Source organism: Triturus cristatus, chromosome 5_1 (genome assembly GCF_964204655.1).
Source record: "Triturus cristatus chromosome 5_1, aTriCri1.1, whole genome shotgun sequence".
Lineage (NCBI taxonomy): Eukaryota > Metazoa > Chordata > Amphibia > Caudata > Salamandridae > Triturus > Triturus cristatus.
In genome coordinates this window covers 126,683,787-126,699,514 of record NC_140587.1, presented here as the reverse complement: position 1 = coordinate 126,699,514, position 15,728 = coordinate 126,683,787, and the positions used below count along the sequence as shown (strand labels likewise).

At 44.1% G+C, this 15,728-nt stretch overlaps 1 protein-coding gene across 5 annotated transcripts in view; it reads right to left on the bottom strand.

Moving 5' to 3' along the window:
- The window catches only part of OPLAH (5-oxoprolinase, ATP-hydrolysing), a 443,349-nt gene that overhangs the window by 176,379 nt on the left and 251,242 nt on the right, over positions 1–15,728 (bottom strand). For all 5 annotated transcript variants that reach the window (XM_085604553.1, XM_085604550.1, XM_085604552.1 and 2 more), the window contains exons 7-11: positions 14,002–14,167; positions 9,523–9,661; positions 7,100–7,167; positions 2,599–2,882; positions 407–519 (exon numbers count right to left, since the gene is read on the bottom strand). In XM_085604553.1, coding sequence (XP_085460679.1) covers positions 407–519; positions 2,599–2,882; positions 7,100–7,167; positions 9,523–9,661; positions 14,002–14,167 — 770 coding nt within the window. The remainder of the gene's footprint in view (positions 1–406; positions 520–2,598; positions 2,883–7,099; positions 7,168–9,522; positions 9,662–14,001; positions 14,168–15,728) is intronic.

The following is a 15,728-nucleotide window of genomic DNA, read 5'->3' as shown; positions in this document are numbered from 1 at the left end:
CATAATGAATTCCCAAATGAACCAAAGTCTATGCTATCTGTAGATGTACCTTTATAGCATATGTCTCAGATTTTTGTCACTGAGACTCACAGGCAACATAATTAAGAAAGACACCTTGAGACCGGGTCACAAAAGCATTTCAGAGTGTGGGAAAGAGTACTACAGGAGGACTGTACAAGCCTTTCAAATTGGGATCGAAAAAACCACATACCTATGAATGCACTGACTGCATATGGCTATTGGCTGAATATTCACATTTTATTTCCATTTTAGAGGTTTTGGGGCCAATTCACCAAGGCATGTAGGTGTATGTAAAAGAGTACTACAAAAGTACTACTTTACGCACTCCTAAATGCCTCTGTGAATCAGCCCCTTAGTCTGCCATGAACCTTCAAGTGATACATACTTGTGAATGAAGACAGCCTTCATGCCCAAGGAGCGAGCTATTGCGCATGCGTGCTGCCCTCCCGCTCCGCCGAAGCAGGCCAGAATGTGCTGGGAAGTGTCATGGCCTTTAGCCTGAAGGAGACAAGAGTCAATGTGTCACTTCATTACAAGAAAACAAAATGTAGCCAAAAGCCATACTTCAGAAGACAAAATCAGAGTGGGCCTGCAGAACAAACAAGGCCCCCGACAGAAACCTTCACAAGACTGTCAAATCTGGCCCTGCACTCTCTGCTCTGCTGGGCTCTCTAATCTCTACTGAAATTCATAGAATTTAAGTGTACCTCATACATAGTCATTTAATAATTTATTTTTATCTAAAGGTTTTCTAAAGTACTGATGGACCCAAGGGCTTCAGAACGATGTATATTTTACGTATAACATTTACTGCATTTTAAAAAAAAAAAAAATTGACTTGCTAATAAATACAAAGCTTTTCCTGACGTCCTAAAAATTAAATGTTTGTTTCAAATGGATATTTCTTATACTTGTAGCTATTTAATATGTCATGACGATTACTGGGCAATCAATACTTAAAAGTTGATGCAGAAAAGGAAGTGGCCAGCCTGCATTACTGGGAGAAACAAATTTACAAGTGTGTTTCTTTGTGGAGGTTTATGAACCTATGTTATGTGTTTTATATTGGAAAGGGTAGAGCAAAAGAAGTCTTCCTTAGTACCCTAGCCCCCTTCGGAAGTCAGACTTGCTTGACAACCCAGAAATTTTTAGAGGATCCGAGAATTTAGGAGTCTGACATACCTGGCATCGGGATAAACTGGAAACTCCAGTCCCTTTCTGCAGATCTTCCAGCAACCTCATCTGGGAGAAGTGGAGTAGGGGCAGGATTGGCTTTACGGCTCATGCCCACAGTGCTGCTCCCACAGCCCTCGATCATCTTTCTGGGCCAGCTTTTCCCTCCTACTTTGCTATGCAGTAAGAAGGTTCCCCCCAACCACCCTGTTTCCCAAGCTCTTTGTGTTTTTAATTTTTGAGGGAGGTCTTGCTCTTTGCACATCCTGTGTGTGTTTTCTTTTTTACAGGTGATGTCCCTGCTTCCCTTTGCTTTTTTAAAGGGGAGCCCCTTTTTACTTCCAGTTCTCTCCCTAGCTGTGTTTTGCTTTCCCTGCCCAACACTGCCATAACGTATATTCGATGTACAGGACTAACATGCCAGTGAAGGGCCCGCATAGAGAGAATAATCTCTCCATGTGCTCAAGGGATGCCTGATAAAGAGAGCTGAATGACAGACCCTCCTGGTGTCACTAGGTGGAAGAAAAGGACGACTGAGTAGGACGATGGAGCTGTCATGTTCGTAAATGAAGGCGGACCCTTTTGTCTTTCACTCATTTTAGCAGTCTTATGTTTTACTGGCTCTATTTTTACCTGAGACATAAGCTGGTTGCTAGGACGTACTGTGTGGTAGATTTGTCGTATGTAGGGGGACAGCAACTAGGGATGTTGACCGTGTCAGAGTCATGCATAAAAGTCAGTTAACCACAGCTGGTAGGTTCCTTCAGGTGCTGTTATCTGTGCATGGTGGCATGATGCTTGTCCAGTGTGTGTTTCATCCGGGTAAGCCAGTTGTAACCTCATGAATCTTATTGTGTTCAGGTTCTAAACCTGATCACTTTCAGGGTCTGAGACCCACCTTTGCTTGCGGGAACAGAAGACTTAGCAGGGCAGGTAAGATGTTTATGGAAAGACTGCTCCTCTTACCCCCCTCTTTATGCTTAGATAGGGAATCCTGGGAAAGATGGGCGGTACCTCATCTGTCCACAAGCCCCACCATCATAGGCCTTAGTGATGCTGGGTCAGGGTACCTTCCCTGCGGTACAGTCACACAGGTGACAACGAGAGCCTATCTAGGGTTTATACTTGAAGGTAAGAAGTGGGTCTGTTCTTCTTAGAGTTTGAAGATAGTGGAGTGACAGATCTGCTGTGGCTTCAACACGGTCCTGTGACTTCACCATGCTTACGGCAAACACTGCTTCAAAAGTGGAAATACTTTGCCTTGTGATCCTAAATCTACACAGTTTTGTTCATGTTTACATCAGGAGTTTCTAGTTCTATAGCCAACCACTAAACTATAGCTTCAAGTATCTAAGAGAAAGCAACCCAAGAGCTGCCAGAAATATGCCAGCTACAGCTCCTTACCTGAGTTAGGGACCTGATAGGGCGGCACATCGCCTCGTTGGCCACCCGAATAAAGCCCATTGCCACTTCCTCTGCTGTCAGCTTGTGCCTGTGAGCCGGGCTAGGGGTGTCTTGTTCTTGTCCATCTAGGAAAGAGTTCACCTTCTCTGTGAGCTGGCTGAAGGCCTTCATGGTATCTTCCTTGGACAGTGGCTGGTCTTCCGAGGGGCCAAAGATCTTTGGGAAGAATTCTGGCAGCAGGCGGCCAAGGCAGAGATTGGCATCCGTGACAGTAAGAGGACCCCCTAAAATGAAAAACTGTAGAGGTGAGATATCACAATCTAACCCTATAGAGGGTGGTCACAATGTGCTGCTCACGCTCCCAGAGGAACATTTTTTGGAGTTAACCTGTCAAAACTAGAAAAATAAATGGGAAGCTTATTCAGGCCTCAAGAAATCTACTCACACACATACTATGGTGAGGGAGATTTCATCAGGGCGAGATACTGTTAGGGCCAATTGGCCCTGTCTGGTGAGAGAGCTGGAGCTGGGAAAGAGCAAGTTTTCTATTTATTCAGAAAGCGAATGAACAATAAAGATGTCTTTAAATCTCGGTTTTATCTTGTCACATTTGCTAAACGTTCAAAGATAGATGTTGAATGTCAGTTTATGTCTTCTAAATCTATAAATTGCTGCTTATTTTAACTGGAGACTGATGTTTACAAAATCCTCAAACGCTTCAGTTAGATAAAGAAAAGTAAAGTGAACTATCAAACAATCGTGCTGAGGTACAGGAGTGTGAAATGGAAGGCTGTAGGGTGTCAGTATTTTTCAAAGACACAACATTTAAATAGCTTGTGAATGAACTGTTCAAATATATATTTAAATAGTTAGGAAAGGACTTTTTGTGTAATTCAGATGTATGAATGGAAACAGATTTTAATTGGATCAAAACAAATCAGAACATTTTAATTGGTGATGTGCAAATTACAAATATCTGCTGACACCCAATGTCCACACATTACAGTTTGTACGCTATATAGTTTCATCAGTAAGACTGCATGTCAGTAGAACTTTTGTGGCCATTTTAATGGAAATGTGCTGCCTGTAAATTACAGTGCGCTACCACGTCATGTTTTAGTAATATTTTTTTTAAAGTTACAGTTTTAAACATGAACTGAAAAATATTCCAGCCCTCCATGTGATGACAATGCTGTTAGTGAACTAATAGGCAAGTTAGGGGTCATGCGTGCCCTTCATGAGGGCTATAGTTTAATTATACGTGGCCCAAACGTTTTGTCTATTAAATTCAAAAAGAAGAGCCTTTGTACAGCAGACATGTTGAACTCGCATATCTGAATGTGCGCTGATATGGAATATTGAAGAAAAAGGCGACTTATTTGAATAAACTAGTTGCCTAGGATTGTACAATTTGAGACCAGTGCACGGGTCAAGTACATTACAGTTCGGTCAAGTAGATTATTGAAGTCACTAGACCTGCAGGTCTGGTAACAGTTTTATATTTTTAGAGGCATGAATTTTAGATCCCAAAGGTTTCAAACATTTTATGGGGTGGGGATCATCGTGACTAGTCCTTCATACAATTAGTATTGGACTGGAGCAATATTGGAGAACTCAAGGTGCGATGTATCGTCGCAGCCGGTTGTGTTCTAAGCAGTGGCGGCTCCTCTGCTATGGCGGAGGAGTATCGCCCCACTGCTTTCTTGCAGTGGGCGAGGCTCCTCTGGAGCAGAGGAGGAGTGGTTTGCCCACTCCTTAGTGCGCAGTGACCCTTTGGTCGGCCCTCTCGGCCTGCCCAAACCAGTCATGCGCACTTTCCACTTCTCCATGCACGCAGCATCACAGCCTGCATGGAGAACATGCCTGCCCCTCCAGCCCCTGGCTGAGCGCCGTCTCACGGCGCACAGACCAATCACAACTCTGCATTGTAGCGTTGTGATTGGCTTAGGGGAGGGAGCCTAGCTGCAGCTTCCTGTTCCTGCCAGAGTCGGAGGCAGGAGAACAGGAGCAGAGAAGACGTGGGACCCGGCCTGAATGTAAATGTAAATGTAAATGTTGTAGACTTGTAAAGCGCACAGCTGCCCCAGCAACGGGGCGTCCCGGCGCTGTAGACCGCTGGGGAACCCGTCCTGGCTATCCCTGTGAGATGGTCCCTTTCTGGGTATCTCCAAGGTGAAACCAGGCATCCCTGGCGTCTGTGGGGGGCCGTTGTAGAGATGAGGCAAGCTTAATGCCCAGAGTTGCCGAGTGTGTTCATGGTTAGAGTAGGTACCGAGGCGAGAAATATCGAGTCCGTTTTGATCCTGGTCCACGACCCTGCCGCGTCGGGAATTGAACCCTGGTCCCTGGCCGATTCTCTGCTTACGGGTCTGCCGCCTCTAACCAGTGAGCCACACCTCTCCACACTTCTCCAAAGGAAAGTCTTTTTTTTTTTTTTAATGATTTATGCTCCTGCACAAACCCCCCACCTGCAACCCACCGCCGCACCCTCCCCCTACCCACGAACCATGACAACTGGTGCTAAGCCTAGTTGTGGCATTGGCATGAACGGGTGCAGCACTGTGGCCTTGCAAGCTCTTACTCCTGCATTTGTTTCCGTTCTAATACAATATCGTACCTTGACTAGTCCAATACTGCTCCTGCCTGATTCTCTAGAATTTGAAAGCCTCCTACCCCTGCCTGACAAATTGTTTGCCACAAGGAAGTGTCCGCCTATTTTGCTTTGTGGTCTCAATGTTGACAAACTGAACACATATTGTATATAAAGGATTACTTGGATACCACTGTGTCAGTGTATCACTGTTGTGATTCAGTGTGTTTATTGGACATATTTGTTTACACTCCTTTTGTTCACTGCACAACTTTATGTATCTTGCCACCACCACATTGTGAACTTATAACTAAAGAAATAACCTTATACATATGGATTCATCTTAGGCCTTCATTTTCTGTAAATTTTGACATGAATTGTTTGTGAATAGATTTTCTAATGTAAATATTGTTTGTTTGTTTTCCTGCATACTGCAAAAAATACATTATGTTTCAGTAGTAATGTATTCCACGCTGGTTTGCTTCTCTTGCATTCAAATCCACCTTAGAAACAGGGTTCCAGCATCCTCGGGGAGCAGGGAAAGAGGTGCACCCACTTCTAATGGCCTCCCTATGGTTACATTTCAAAAAACAATGTCAACAATATCAACCGGCACTTTATCGACCAGCACTTATTGACTGCAAGTATTGTCGTTAACTTACGCATACATAAGGATAGTACAGATTTACTATTCCTAAACTCTTGTTTACATCCCTTGACAATATGTTGTTATTCAATATTGTGAAGCCCGTGTAAGTGCATGTGTATACTGCTAGAAAACCTTCCCCCAAATCCTTGCTCACTTGTATCATGAACCATGGAATGGTCCTAGGTCAGCCAGAGTGGTCTCAACACAGTCTAAAGGGTTCCAAAATTGCCTGTACCAATGCATAGGAGGCGCATGGGGACCTGTGATGGCCATTATACACTTTAGGGTCAATAAAAGAGCAAGTGAGTCTGGGATGCTGCTTCTTAAGAGGGACCAATCACGGCCCGGTGATCAGGGTGTGGTGGTTAGCTCCAAGCATCTTGTTTCAGATTTGGGACACATAAAATGCTCAGACACTGAGGAAGCCGTAGGGTGTCAGTTTTGTCAGTTTTTTCAAAGACACAATATTTAAATAGCTTGAACTGTGCAAATATTTTAAAATATATTTCGGTGGTTAGAAAAGGACATTTTTTTGTAATTCAGGTGTGTGATGGAAACAAAGATTTTAATTGGATCAAAACAAATCAGAACACTTTACCTGGTCCAAATAACAAATACTTGCTGAAACCCAATGTCCACATATTATAGTTTGTACGCTATATAGTGATATCGTGTCCCGTCCAAGTGAAGGGAGACGTGTGTAAGACACTGCTGCCATTTCAAGAGGTCTAGTCCAGCTCATAAAGGGGGCACTTTAGATGGAGACATTGGCTTGCGTAATGAGGAGGAAAGATAGCTTCCCACCAGGACACACCTGCACGATCTTGCCGCCAAATGACGTAAATGCGTACAGAAGACACAGGATAGTCTTGAAGGTTTTTTCTTACAAAGTACTGCACAGACCCTCCACTCTGCCTGGTGATCAACAAACAGCACCGTAATCAGATCTCTCACTCAATTCATGCACCACCCAATATGCCTGGTTCATCCTGGAGAACTACACTTTTTGAAGCATTTATAGTAATTTGTTTATTGCTTCTCCCTACATTATTCCTTGATCTAACAATTATTTGAAAATCCTCCATCACAGAACTCCCGGCACGGCCCTTTGGCCCTGCAATCTGTTCACAATGTTCTCCTCTTGAACCTGTTTCATTGTGAGTGGTTCTGAATTGTAACTCGGGGCTCCTGCCCCAGTCCAGCGTTCAGCTTTACAAACACTGGCACTCATATAAATACATGAAGAATAAGTGTGTCCTTACCCTTTCTGTAGCAGGTCGGGCCAGGATGAGCACCAGCCGACTCCGGACCAACCACAAATAAACCAGATCTGTAAAGGAAAAGACAAAAAGTACTTACCACCAACACAGAAAGTCTATACTCCTTGAATTACCTCTGCCCAGAGATAGATTCTGGCTCACAACACGCATGTCAGCATTCACTCCGGAGTCGTTTCGGCCTTACCCAGGACAGACAATGCTACCTGTAGTAAAGATACAAGGGTTGAGCGGAAAGAGCCTACATCTGACCCCCTCATATTAAGGTTTCTTGACTCTCTGGTTGGAACAAGGAAAGGGAAGCGGAGTTAAAACAACACAAAGCAAGGAAAAGGCGGGCACCTATTTCACATAACATTGAAAAAGCAGGTGTCGATGTAGACAGTTTGAATCCCTACAAATTCTTAATCGGTTCTCGGATTGGTTGAGAATCTTGCTGATCCTCAAATTAACCTCAGACCTACTGAAATGGATACTGTTTCCCTAAAAACTTGATGTAACAGTTTCAAATTCCAATGAAATTGATACAATGTAGGCAATCCATCCCCGATGTGGCTTCAAATCAGCTACAATAAAATTTTTAACAGAACTTCAAAAAAGAAAAGAAAGGGTATCGGGTTTAGGTTTGTGCGATATGTAACTAATTCACATAACAAAAGAGCGCTCTCCACAGACCACCACAAGAGATGTTTCTGACATTTACCAATGCTTGTTAGAGCTTACCAAGGTTGGACTGGTCAAAAGGAAACCCACAGCAGGTTGGGTTTCTTGGGGGCTGATTTCAAACTGCATTGGGTTCAGGGATCCCCCTTTATATATGCCCCTGAAAGAAAACCTAGGAGAGCACCGCATATATTATTTACTGCGGGAGGGAAACAACGGTCCAGAAATATATTTTAAAACCTATCAATTTTTGCCAAGATACTTGTAATGCGCTCTAAAAGTAATCATTTGGCCTCATTTATCACCCAAAACCTTGTTGGGACAAATCTATCCCAACTGCCTTTGGAGACCTTCTTTGATGTCCAGGGTAAAATACATAGTTAGATTTAAAATATGTTCTTCGGTGATTGTTAGCTCCCAGTACTGTCCCGTCTTTGAGTGAGCCATATGTCCTATATGATCTGACTGCATTCAAATGACATTTAAAAGCTCACTTATTCTGGGTCAGTGGGAATAAGAAAAGGGCTTCTATTGGGCCTCTCCTACCCAACACTGAGCCTTCTCTCATCCTAGAGTTCTGGTACGATGGAAGTGTGTGCTGTTGAGATTGTAAACATCCTAACATTTATACAGTGCGGGCGCTTTATATAACCCTTTTCTGTACATAAGTGGCTATGTTAGGAAATTCAAAAACAACAATTGATGGACAGAATGTAGAACAATGTCATACATTCACCCCAGTACAGAGATCTGGGCCTAAATCCATCATTTATTTGTTCACCATGCCATTCCAGTTTGAACCCAGCCATATGCAAATCAGTCTTGACCCTGTGCCCAATGGGAACAGTCCAGCCCGAACTGCCAAGCCAGGTCCTCCCTGGACTGGAAACAAGCATCCTAGGACCGGTTTCGGGGTTTCACCCCTCTTCAGCTAGGATAGCTTGTCTTTAGTGACATGGAGAGCACGTGACCCACAACTGGGCATACCCGTCCCACTAGGGGTGACAGGGTATGCCCAGACGTGGTTCCCTTGCTCACTTTGACACTGGATTCAAGCTAGCCTGGCTCATGAGGGGTGTTACCCCAAAACCGGTCCCAGGATGCTTGTTTCCGGTTCAGGGAAGACCTGGCTTGGCAGTTTGGGCTGGACTGTTCCCATGAGGCACAGGGTCAAGACTGATTTGCATATAGCTGTGTCTGAACTGGGGTGGCGGAGTGAGCTAAAGAATGATGATGGATTCAACCCAGATCTGTGACTGGGGTGAGTGTCTGAAAAGTTTCAGCGCTCCGTCCATCATCTCCTTGTGTTTGCTATTTTAGGAAATGGACAGAAATATTACTTTTAATGGCCGATTCTCGGACCGTTCTAGATGCTTCTACCTGTGTACACCTCTCTGCCCCATATATTCAGATTATGATGATGGATGGTATGAGTTGAATTCGCAGACCTTCTATATGTATTCCTCCTGGCCACATTTTGATGGTTGATGTTAAAGACTGAAATTTCCAATGGTTGAGCACTCTTCTATTGTGCAGGTCACCATACTTGTGAACTCACAAGTGAATGTGACTGCTATGATGGTTTTGGAACCTTCTATCACTACAAGGTCCCTGTGATCACAAGCACAGTGGTGGAAGTGGATGCTACAGACTCTATTCTCTGAAATTACGGACAGTTCTAGTGCACACTTCTCTATGATCAGATACACATTTCTTTGGGTGGTCTACATAAAACGAACACCTACCTGAAGAAGAGCATGGACCCTCCTCCTGCTGCAACAGTGTTCACATCCAGCTGTGGTGCCTGGATGCTGATTCCAGCAGTTGTGGCTTCGAAGACATGCTCGTACTCACCAGCATAGCGGCTGACATCTGTCGATGTACCTGATTTAGGCGAGTGAAGAGGTGTGATCAAAAACATGATCCACTGGATTCCATTCCCACTTTTTCCTATCAATGCTTCTCATATCTTTTCAAAGAATCTTTAAAAAAGTCTTTAACTTAAAATTCACTTCTATTTGTCATTAGACTATAATGACTTAAAAACAGTCTTTCTGTTCAACAAAAATGTATTATTTTCTGTGTCTGTGAATGGAAAGAAAGTAGAAGCATTTAAGGCTTGATTCAGATATTGGCAGATGGGATTTGCTCCATCAGGGCACCCAGTAAGTGTAGGAATGTCCTTTGGTCCTGTGGGCATCTCTTGCATTAGCAGGAACCTCCATTATGGCAGTTTCTGCCAATGCACTTAGGGGCATATTTACAAGGGAAGTAGCGGGGTGAGGCGTTAGCCTTCCTGGCTTAACGCCTCACTCCGCCACTTCAGAAACACTGGACTGCACCACATTTACAAAACTATGGTGCAGTCCTGAGTTTCCCCCTGCGCTGGCGCTAAATTTAGCAGCCTAGCGCCAACGCAGGCACCCTTGCACCATAGTTCAAGGCTGCCTGCGAGCAGGGGAAGATTGTTTATGTACGGGAAGGTCCCCCTTTCTGCACATAAACAATCTTTAAATGCCAATTTGTAACTTCTATGTGTGCTGCTTAATGCAGCACACATAGAAGATGCTGAATGGCATTTTCAAAAACTGACTATTTATGTGCAGGAAGGGGGACCTTCCTGTATGTAAACAATCATTGGCTTTTTGCTGTTTTCATGTGGTCTGCACAACGCAGCACACATGAAAACAGCAAAAACGAGGAGAAATGAAACATTTCTCCTCGCTTCACCAGGTTAAGACCAGGTTTTCCCAGGAGGCAGCGGCAGAATCAATGGGTGCTGCGGTGGAACGCCCAGCGCAGCACCCATTGCCCTCCTCCTTTCAAGCTAAGTACAGCTTGAAAGGGGGCCTTATTTGCAAGGCAGCGTTAAGCCACATTAAGTGGCTTAACGCTGCCTTGCAAATATGGCGAAGCCCCTATCGCCACAGGAACGTCGAAAAAAGTGGTGTTCCCATGGCAATAGGGGCTTGTAAATATGCCCCTTAAAGTTTGACGGATGGCTCCATTGACATGACAGAGCCGTACGGCAAACTTGATTTGTTTATTTTTAAAAAGAAATCAGCAAATAAATATTTAAACAAAACCCTCGCCATGGTATATTTTCTCCCAAGCGTGAGGGTCACGTTTCAGTTTTCACTGCCCCCTCCAACCAGGTTTTACTTGGTGGTAAAGAACGGTGAAAACTTGCCATTTCTAAGGAGAGGCAAGATCAAACAGAGAGTCCACAGGCTCACTGGATACTTGAGCTGATCAGGAGCTTTTGGACTTCATGTGTGGTCCTAGGCAGATGACATGCGGATCCTTTTCAAATTTAGTAACTCAACAACCCCAGACTCCCTGGCCCTTAGAGACTGCATGAAAGCCATGCCAGATCTGATTGCAGCAAATTTCTGAGGCTCAGTGGAGACAAAACGGAAATTCAGATTTTTAGTGGCAGCCAGCAAGTCTGGTCTGAGACACTTTGGTGCTCCTCTTTGGGTTCACTCTCCGGCCTGTTGCGATGGCAAAACACCCTGGATCTTTATTTGACTATGACCCGGATTTCAATACTCAAATCCATACAACCTGGAGATTCTGTTTTCTGTCTCTCAAAACTCTCAGAAAAATCCTGCCTTTTCTCCCTTGTGACAAGTGGGTGCCAGTGATTAGTTCTGCCATCCTATCGCGACTGGAGTATCGTAATGCCCTCAATGTCGGCCTTCCAGATTTTCAGATTGCCAAGCGGCAGTCTACAGCAGTTTGATCGGGTATCTGGTGCCTGCCGGCCCATGCACTGGCGAACAGTTAAACAACATACCCAGGGCCTCTGCCGGGGCCACTGTGCCTACTATTAGGAAGACCCTATGCTCCTCTCGCCGTACCGCTCTAACATCTCTTGGATCTAGATCATGCTCACTGCTTTCAATCCAGCGCTTCTGTAAGGCCTAGTGTTGATGATGTTACTTTAAGGACCAAACTTTGAAATGACCTTCATCTACATCTGTCACCCTCTCAAAAACCTTCTTATTCTGTTGAGGTTCTCTTTCCTTCCATTCCATGTTCTCCTTCCTTCTATGTTGTTTATTATTTGCAGTTCTAGTGCAAGAATGCATGTAGGTGACAGCCCTTTACATATACATTCACATATTATTTTTAAAAACAATAGGTACCAGGGAGGAAATGGTTTTCTAAACCCGTGCTGTCACCTTCACCGATAGCAAATGAATAGGTTTATCTAGCAAGGGTGACCGTAATGCGGGACGGTGTCTAGTACTGTATGCCTATTCACAATGATGCATGCAAGACACACACAGCTCAACGCCCATGAAAACCGGGTGCTAGGCACACTATCTATGTGAACCTTGGTACCGACTTTCAGTCCACAAAATCCCATAATCAGAATCTCAATCCTTATTGTTTAGGTTACGGATCACCACTCCATAATATTCTGATTTCACAGACTAAGACTGCATTCCAGGTTCTTAGTTCAGAATACGCCAGGTAAAGACTCTTTTTTTTATCATTTTTAGCATCAACAGTGTTTTTTGCAAGTGTTAGAGAGACCAATACAGAGCCGTAGCATATTGCCTATGTTTACACTCTGCTATTGACTTTACCTTATCTTGCTGGTGATGTGCATGGGTAATCTAGAGCCTCAGCATATCGCTGATGTTTACACTCTGCTAATGACTTTACCTTATGTAGTTGGTGATTTGCATGCATAATCTAGAGCAGCAGCATAGTGCTAATGTTAACACTCTGCTATTGACTTTACCTTATGTTGCTGGTGATGTGCATGGATAATCTAGAGCCGCAGCGTATCGCTGATGTTTACACTCTGCTATTGACTTTACCGTATGTTGTTGGTGATGTGCATGGATAATCTAGAGCCTCAGCATATCACTGATGTTTACACTCTGCTAATGACTTTACCTTAGTGTGCATGGATAATCTAGAGCCGCACCGTATCGCTGATGTTTACACTCTGCTATTGACTTTACCTTATGTTGCTGGTGATATGCATGGATAATCTAGATCCTCAGCAGCATATCACTGATGTTTACACCATGCTACTGACTATACCTTATGTAGTTGGTGATGTGCATGCACAATACAGAGGGAAGGATATTGCCTATGTTTACACTCTGCTATTGACTTTACCGTATGTAGTTGGTGATGTGCATGGATAATCTAGAGCCACAGCACAACACTGATGTTTACTCTCAGCTATTGACTTTACCTTATGTTGTTGGTGATGTACATGGATAATCTAGAGCCGCAGCGTATCGCTGATGTTTACACTCTGCTATTGACTTTACCTTATGTTGTTGGTGATGTGCATGGATAATTTAGAGCCGCAGCGTATCGCTGATGTTTACACTCTGCTATTGACTTTACCCTATGTTGCTGGTGATGTGCATGGATAATCTAGAGCCTCAGCATAGCGCTGATGTTTACACTCTGCTACTGACTTTACCTTATGTAGTTGGTGATTTGCATGCATAATCTAGAGCAGCAGCATAGTGCTAATGTTTACACTCTGCTATTAACTTTACCTTATGTAGTTGGTGATGTGCATGGATAATCTAGAGCCGCAGCGTATCGCTGATGTTTACAATCTGCTATTGACTTTACCTTATGTTGTTGGTGATGTGCATGGATAATCTAGAGCTGCAGCGTATAGCTGATTTTTACACTCTGCTATTGACTTTACCTTATGTTGTTGGTGATGTGCATGGATAATCTTGTTCCTACAGTAATTTTCTACTTCACAATTTAACATGCATAGAGTCCTTTTCCTTTTCGGTGTCACGCACACATTACTTTTGAGATCATGTGATCAATGCATTGCAAACTCGACTGTTGGTTTGTAAACACTTGTTTTATTTCTAAACTATCAAGGCGATATATTAAAAAAATCATCTGTAAACAGAATATATGTCATTAGGGCTTAATTTGCCCTTGCATTTTGTTGGGGTTCAGCTATTTACATAAGATTGATTGTTTCTCTATTTATTTTGGTAAAACTTGGATCTCAAGTTTCTTCGGTTTACGTACTGCTATTTAAAGTGCTGTGATGGCCCATTGGCCTGGTTCTCGCAAAGTAAACCCACAAATAAATACATAAATTACATCTCAAAGGCAGTAGAGTAAGTGTTGGGCATTCCCGTAGCCATCAGAGCTCCCTCGACCAAAGCAGTGAGCCCTCATTTATTGCAGTGAGCTAGATCTTGGTATCTCACCTCCCATATCAAACCCAATCACAGGCTTCCCATCCTCCGGGCAGTACGTGGTGACGGCATATCCCACCACACCCCCTGCCGGACCAGAGAGTACCGCACGGGAGCCGCTGAAGTTCTCCATGGGCGTCAGCCCACCATCAGACCGCATGAATAGCACCCGCACACCCTACAGTAGAGATAAGGGAACAAAACACATGGGTTATTACAAGGCACAGAATTATTTAAATGCTTGTCCAAAGCAACGTCCAAGGTACTGTGTGTTTGTGTGTCTATGGGGGGGTGTAGGTGTCTGTGTATGTGTGTGTGTGTATGTTTGAGTGTGCGTGTAGGTGTGTGTGTGCTTGGGTGTGTGTGGGTGTGCAGGTGTGTGTGTGTGTGTGAATGGATTCAAAATGATAGTTCCCGAAGCTCACCATACAGTAAGCAACAAGATTAAACAACTAATGTCCAAAGGACATGTGACTATCCACTAACTAAGCGAAGGCGATTGTCCAGAAACCACTAATAAAGGAGTCAGGCATGATCTAGAGAGTCTTTAAAAGTACATTTTTTTCTCTTGGGCCATAATGGATAAAGAGACAGATTTGCTTAACTATTTTCAAGAGCTCTTTCTCAATCTACGGCGGTGGTGGTGGCGGCGGTGCCCGTGGCGCCCGTGCTTGTGGTCCTTGCCACCTGCCGTCGCTGCTGTGGCTGGCTTTAGACCTTGCTGAGAAAGCTGAGAGGGAGTGGCGGCGGCAACAGTGGCAGGAGCCGCTTGAGTAACCACGGCTCTCTCCATAGCAGCTGGGAGTTCTAGCCGCTAAAGCAAAAGCAGCAAAAGCAAAGTTAAAGGCAAAGGTAAAGGCACAAACAAGCTTTTGCTCAGGATTTCTGGATTTTATTTCATCGAGCTTCCTGCAAGAAGGGGATTCGGTAGGTCTCACTAAGAGAGAACTGCGCTTCGCATGGGGGGGGGCACGGAAAAGAGCAGAGAAAAGCGGGGGAAAGCGGGGAAAGGGGGCTGGTGAAGATAAACGCTAAACAGCATAGCCGCACTGAACCGCATTGAACCACAAAACCACTAGAAACCACAAAGAGGATATAATTGCGCGGAGAGAAATGAGCTCAGGCAGACTCAGACAGACTCCAACCCAGAAGGCCAAGAGTGAAAAGCAAAGTTTAAAAAAAAGCTCGCAAAACAACTAACCAAAACTGAAGGTTTGGATTTTAAGCAAAAAAGCCCATAAATATCCCCAATAATCACAATGTTCAGAAATATAGAGGAAGATGTTAAAAGAAAGTCAGCTTTGAGTGCTAGATTCTCACTCCTCAAAGATCCCGGTTCAGTCATTTACTCTACATCAGCTGAGCTACCAGGCCTCATGACACCATTAGCTCCTCAGAAAGCTACCTCAGTTTCAATCCCCCCCAAAAAATATACAAAACGATGCCATACAAGACATAATCAATTCAACCAATCCATGGAGCATGCAAAAACTGAACCAGGATATGGATAAGTCAGGTACCAATGCGGCCGATCCAGAAGAGGTGGATAAGGAAGTCAGCACTGATAAGATAAACAAGGAGAAAACGCTCCTAAGCATGGAACTGTTCTTAGACGAAAGGACAAACAGTTCAGACAACATAAAAGACAACAAGGAAGGAAGAACAGACCACATGAACAAATCAGTTGGCCCACAACAGTACGGCCTAAAAGAGCTCGGACATGGGAAAAAACCCGACTC